At 51.4% G+C, this 5,732-nt stretch overlaps 2 protein-coding genes across 9 annotated transcripts; one reads left to right on the top strand and one right to left on the bottom strand.

The window, feature by feature from the left end:
* Positions 1 to 194: 194 nt before the first annotated feature.
* LOC119212462 (cytochrome c oxidase assembly protein COX11, mitochondrial) lies at positions 195 to 2,492 on the bottom strand. 6 transcript variants are annotated; one of them, XM_037462876.2, is made up of 6 exons: positions 1,946 to 2,487; positions 1,643 to 1,666; positions 1,375 to 1,530; positions 1,139 to 1,294; positions 919 to 1,044; positions 195 to 840 (listed from the first exon to the last, which is right to left on the bottom strand). In XM_037462876.2, exons 3-6 carry the CDS (start codon positions 1,423 to 1,425, stop codon positions 652 to 654), a joined length of 522 nt encoding a protein of 173 aa, XP_037318773.1. In that variant the 5' UTR covers positions 1,426 to 1,530; positions 1,643 to 1,666; positions 1,946 to 2,487; the 3' UTR covers positions 195 to 651. The 6 variants fall into 6 exon arrangements, with proteins under 6 accessions (XP_037318773.1, XP_037318771.1, XP_037318770.1 ...); XM_037462874.2 differs by lacking the exon at positions 1,643 to 1,666 and having other exon boundaries at positions 1,375 to 1,642; positions 2,014 to 2,492; XM_037462873.2 differs by having other exon boundaries at positions 1,375 to 1,666; positions 2,014 to 2,492.
* Positions 2,493 to 2,873: 381 nt separating this feature from the next.
* Positions 2,874 to 5,436, top strand: LOC119212460 (chromobox protein homolog 2-like). 3 transcript variants are annotated; one of them, XM_037462867.2, is made up of 5 exons: positions 2,874 to 2,986; positions 3,071 to 3,114; positions 3,529 to 3,594; positions 3,676 to 3,745; positions 3,820 to 5,436. In XM_037462867.2, exons 1-5 carry the CDS (start codon positions 2,921 to 2,923, stop codon positions 4,975 to 4,977), a joined length of 1,404 nt encoding a protein of 467 aa, XP_037318764.2. In that variant the 5' UTR covers positions 2,874 to 2,920; the 3' UTR covers positions 4,978 to 5,436. The 3 variants fall into 3 exon arrangements, with proteins under 3 accessions (XP_037318764.2, XP_062416103.1, XP_037318763.2); XM_062560119.1 differs by lacking the exons at positions 2,874 to 2,986; positions 3,071 to 3,114 and having other exon boundaries at positions 3,196 to 3,594; XM_037462866.2 differs by lacking the exons at positions 2,874 to 2,986; positions 3,071 to 3,114 and having other exon boundaries at positions 3,196 to 3,594; positions 3,823 to 5,436.
* Positions 5,437 to 5,732: the final 296 nt, after the last annotated feature.

A 5,732-nucleotide genomic window follows, 5' to 3' on the forward strand; every position in this document is an offset into this window, starting at 1 on the left:
AAGTGCCGCGTCAACATCTGTAGGCACGGCGGCCAATCAGAATCCAGATGTTTCAGAATCACTCAGGACTTCTTGTTCCTCTTCTGAATAAAAGGATGAAGATAAACTTTAAACTCAACAGTGAAACATGTTGAGGGATCAGATGGTTGTGTTGTGATCTCCAGCTTCGTTCTCCTCAGGTCTCAAACACACGCTCAGAGGAACACGTAGTGATGCTTTATTGATCATCTGCAGTGATACCAAGGCCATTACACGTGTGTGTGTGTGTGTTGTCTCATAGATGAGTGAACATCCACAAAGTCTCGAGTCTGCAGCTTAACGTCTCAGTTTGCTTTTGTTTCAGAGTTTGAGTTAAAGTTAAAAAATCGTCGATCTGATGCTCTGAAAAAGAAAAGGAACCTTTTTATGTAATAAAAGTCTATTTCAAAGTTATCACTAGTTTAATAATTATATATTAATATGATAACTGTAGTAATAATAAGAAGAAAAAGATCCTTATTCGTTAATCCTGCAATTATAAAAATACACTTTCTACCTTTTTTCCTCTCTAAACTTGATATTTTCCTGACAAAAGCAACACTCATTTTCCTGTTTAGATTTTCAGAATAAAAGTCTTTTCCCCGCTCATAAGCACAAACAAAGTGTGGAGTCTCAGTTGTAGCTGTATCCGGGCAGAGGGAGCTTCTGGCCCTCCTTGGCCTCGAAGAAGGTGTAGGACAGCGTGATGGTGTCCACGCGGGCCATCCGCGGGTCCTCGTCGAACTCCGGGTCGATGTAGAAGAAGACGGGCATGTCCACCTCCTCGTGGGGGTTCAGCCGCTGCTCCTCGAAGCAGAAACACTGCGCAGAGAAGCAGGTTAGCGGGTCCACACCTGAACCTGGACTACCTGGACCTCTTTGGGTCCTGTCCCAAGGTACCTGGATCTTGTTGAAGTACTGGCCCGCGTCGAACGGCACCACGTTGTAGGTGGAGATGCCGATGATGGGTTTGTTGGTGGGGTTCTTCGCTCGGTAGAACGCCAGCGCCGTCTCACCCGGGACCACCTGGTGGGGGGGGGCAAAAACAGACAGGTTCTGTGCGGGCCGGATCTGGGTGAGGGGGGGGGGAGCAGAAGCACAAGAGATGAATAATCCTTACGAAGATCTCGCTCTGCTGCGGTCTGAAGTTCCACTGCATGCTGGCGTGCGTGTCGGCATTGAAGGAGATCTTCAGCACGCGTCCCTTCACCGGCTCCATCGCCTCCACCTGCTCCGCGTCGTGTCCGGCCACCGCCGTGCCGCCGAGGCCGGACGCCTGCCGGCCGGAGAGAGACGGTCAAAGCGGCCTGCAGCGAGGAGGCGTCGGGGGGGCGTGGGGGGGGGGGGTGAGCTCACCTGGCAGTAGAGGCGGTACAGCGGCACGGCGGCGTACGACAGGCCAATCATCCCCACGCCGGCGGCGGCGATGTACGTCAGCACCGTCTTATTCCTGCTCCTCCACCTCTCCTCCTGGCTCTGGGACTTCCTGCCTCCACCTTTGAGGCCCCGGCTCTGCGGGCGGAGCAGGAAGGACGGTGTCCGGACGCCCTGCGTCAGAACCCCAGAGAGACGACAGCAGCAGAGGGACCGACGCAGCATGGTGGGAGGGGGGGGTCAGACTCACCTGGATGGAGGACAAACAGCTGAACTAAAACATGGCCACAATCATTGATCAGTTATCAACACGTTGGCAGGTGAGCTGTTATTAACAAGAATATTACGTTAGACACCGATTGAATAAGTTTCAATTGGACGAAATGCACAACCGGAAGAGGCTTCATGACAGTAGATTGAGTTCTAAATATGAATATAAAGAACATATGAAACACACGCCGATGACTCATTAAAGTTAATGTTTATCGTTAAGTTAGTTATGACCAAACAGGCTGTTACGCGAGAAACCGATCAATTAAATGCAATAACTCACCGTAGTAGTCACCGGCTAGTTAGCTTAGTTTGGCTAGCATGCTAACAGACACTGAAACAGGCTGCTACCTTCAAAGAAGAAGAAGAGTCCTCTGCAATTCACCGCTGCTCATTACAAAACACGGAAGGAAAGACATGTAACACGTGTGCATCACACAATTAGGTCCCCGCTCACACGAGCGCTTAAAGGTTCCACCTGTTCAACGCTCAGGTTTAGTTTAACTTTAGCACCTTGTTGTCTGTTTGTTGTCACGTTTACGTGTTTGTGTTTGTGTTTGTCTTCCCGCGATCAGAATCAGAAGCCATTTATTGCCACATATGTTGCACAGAGGAATTTGATTATTGCATTGGTGCAATATAAGAATGAAATATAACAATAAAATAAGATAAAGTAAGATAATATCTGCTTTACATCCACACTTTAAAAAAATAACACTTTTATTTTGTGTTCCTCCCTGAAATGAAATGAATTTATATTACTTAAAACGTACCTTCCACTCGTTACAATCCACTTGTATTTTCGTGTTTGTTAATGTCCTTATTTCTTTCTTTTATTGGGATATTATATTGTGATTAATGTTGTGTTAATAATGGTTAGGGTTACAATATATATATATATATTCTTGTTTAATTACTACAAAATAACTAAATATATAATTCATTTAAATAAGAATAATATTTATTATAACAAGAGCAACGAAAATGAAAATAATAGTAATGATAATAATGATAGTAAGACGAAAACAAATACTAAATTAATACAATTTTTTTTTGTTGATTGTGATTTCAGCAATAAAACAAGTATCTCATTATTATTCATGACCAGTAATACTAAGTTAATGATAATGATGTAAAAATACTAACAATAGAAAGCTCCACAGTAATAAATAACATCGAGCGGAGCATCTACGGTGGCCGCGGAGGCCAAAGCGCGCTCCGCGCGCCGTGCTCGTTCCGGGGGGCTTCCGCTGTAGTAATGGAGGGGGTCACAGTCGGCCAGGTATTTGATGCGGAGTGCATCCTCAGCAAGCGGCCGAGAAAGGTAAGACACGGTCCGGGTTCGCGGCCCGCTGGGTCCGCGTTCCGGTCCCGGACGCGTTGTGACGTCATGTCTCCTCTTCCACAGGGAAAGTCGGAGTATCTGGTGAAGTGGAGAGGGTGGTCGTCCAAGTGAGTCAAGCTAGCTGCTAGCCGCCCGATGCTAACCACACGCACACGGACGCACACACACACACACACACACACACACTGGCAACATGGCCCCCAACAATGCCGGTCCTGAGCTCCGTCTATAGGGGGGTGGGGGGTCGGAGGGGAGGGGGTCGAACAGCGGGAATCCTACCGGACACACACCGGAGACACGGAGCTCCCGGCGGCCATCGAGCCTCCGCTGCTCCCGGTCTACGTGATCCGCGTCACACGCGACATTTCTACACTAATGACGCGGGTATCTGTCCACACAGGTGTACACGCACGCACACACACACACACACGCGCGCGCACACACAGGCCTATTTCAGACCTTCATCCGTTAGAAGTTGTGTGGCTGGTTGTTGGTGTTGAGCTCTTCACGTATCTTCTCAGACACAACAGCTGGGAGCCGGAGGAGAACATTCTGGACCCGAGGCTGCTGGCCGCCTTCCACAAGAGGTACTGCACACAAAGTCATGTGACATGGGCGGAGCTTCTGCTCCTGGTCTTCTCTGTTAACGTTGTGCTGATGTTCGTCAGAGAACAAGAGCGAGAACTTCTGTTCCAGAAGAAAGGGAAACGGCCGAGAGGACGGCCCAGGAAGATTCAGGTAGATCTCCTCCTCCTCCTCCCCCCCCCCCCTGACCTCTGTCCTCCTCTCACTTCTTCTCTTCGTCCTCTCAGCAGCCGGAGCCGGCCGCTGCAGAAGATGGCCACTCCTCTTCCTCTTCCTCCCCCTCCTCCTCCAGTCTCTCATCCTCCGTCTCGTCCTCCGAGGAAGAGGAAGAGGAGGAAGAGGAGGAGGAGCACGGCAAGAAGACCAAGCCACGAATCCACGGCGTCCCGGTGAAGAGGCCTCCGATGGCGCTCCCCGAGCCCGACCCCCCCTGCAAGAAGAAGCGTGGCAGGAAGCCGCTGCACCCCGACCTGAGGCTTCTGAGGCAGGCCAAGAGCAGACCTCCTCTCCTCCTCCCTCCTCTTCCTCCTCTTCATCCTCGCCACCAGCAGGTGCTCAGACCCCCCAGGGAGGACCCCCGCTGCGCAGTGAAGAAGCCCCTGCAGCCGGCCAGCTTCACCTACACCGGGCTGAGCCGGGCCTCCAGGGACGAGGCCTCCTCCAGCTCCTTCTCCCAGAGCGCCTCCTCTAAGGCGGGCTCCCTGGGCTGCATCTGGAGCGGGCGCTCCATGTCTCCGGCCTCCTACGCCAGAACCGGCCCGGCTCCTCCGTCCTCAGAAACAGGAAGTAGAGGCGACGGGCACAAGGCCCCGAAGGCCGGAGGCGGCTCGGGGTCGCACGCCGTCCTCGGCCACCCGACGGCGGCGCCGCGCTCCGTGCTGGGTCAGCGGCGCCATGACGGGCCGGTCCAACACAGGCGGGAGAACCTCCCGAGAGAGCGAGCCAGCCAGGCGCTCAGCCTGCGGGCGCTCAACCTGCAGAGCGTCGGCGCCGCCAGGTCCAGCTCCAGGAGCGCCGCCTCCACCAAAAGAGGGGCGGCGAGCGGCGGCGAGCAGGCCCGCCTGCGGGAGGACCCGGGGAAGGAGGCGACCACAAAGGCGCCCAAGATGCACGGCCAGAACCGGAGCCTCACCGAGCTCAGCACCGGCGACTCCGAGGAGACCAGCAGCAGCGAGTCGGAGCGGGGGGGCGCCGCGTCGTACCCGAGCGCCGACCACGGCGCCGGCCGGCCGGGCCTCGGCGGCTCCGACGGCGAGACGGACTGGCGGCCGGCCCGGAGCCTCCTGGAGCACGTGTTCGTCACAGACGTCACCGCCAACTTCATCACGGTGACGGTGAAGGAGTCGCCCACCAGCGTCGGGTTCTTCAACTCCAGAACCCACTGAGGGGTCAAAGGGCGCCGAGGGGTCACAGGACAGCAGGAAGCCAAGTGGGTCTCTGCTGCGGATCGACCCGAGAACTGAAAACGGGCCCATGAATATAATTAGTTTTTTCTCTCTCAGAACATCAGGGACCCGTTGGACCCGAACTGGTCATGTGACCTTCACCATGTTTAAACTAAATATTTAAAATAATGAGTGACGTGAATTCAACGCCTGTCAGTTTTCTCTCTTTTGGACCAAAGCTGTTTACAAATGTGAATTTTTTTATTTGTTTCCTTTGCACACCGCTGACATTCCATCATCACTTAAATGTACTGCTTTTATAACATTTTAATACATTTTGCTGTCTTTTGAAATCTGTGTTAATTTATATTTGTAAATATGTCTCTTCTCTGATGGTGCTCCTCTGTGCCTCACCGCCATTTACAAGGTATTTGAAATAAATATAAAGTACATGAAGAAGTCTTGATTCTTCACAGTTCTGTTTGGTTTGTACAGGAGGGTCTTCAATGGGACTCTGAGTCCAGTGTGGGGGGGTTTCACTTTGTAACACACACACACACAACGCCATTATTACAAATGTGTCAAAACAAGAGAAATTTTGGGTTCAAAATGTTTAAAAAAAAAAGTTGAAAAATGAGTCAAAAAATGTCTTGAAAAATGAAAAAATCTGTTGTGTCAAAAAATATATTCAGTCAAAAAATCATTTGAAAAAAAAAAAGAACAATAAATCGATCCAATCCTCCAAAATGCAGAGA

The sequence above is a fragment of the Pungitius pungitius genome, chromosome 21 (assembly GCF_949316345.1).
Source record: "Pungitius pungitius chromosome 21, fPunPun2.1, whole genome shotgun sequence".
Classification (NCBI taxonomy): Eukaryota; Metazoa; Chordata; class Actinopteri; order Perciformes; family Gasterosteidae; genus Pungitius; species Pungitius pungitius.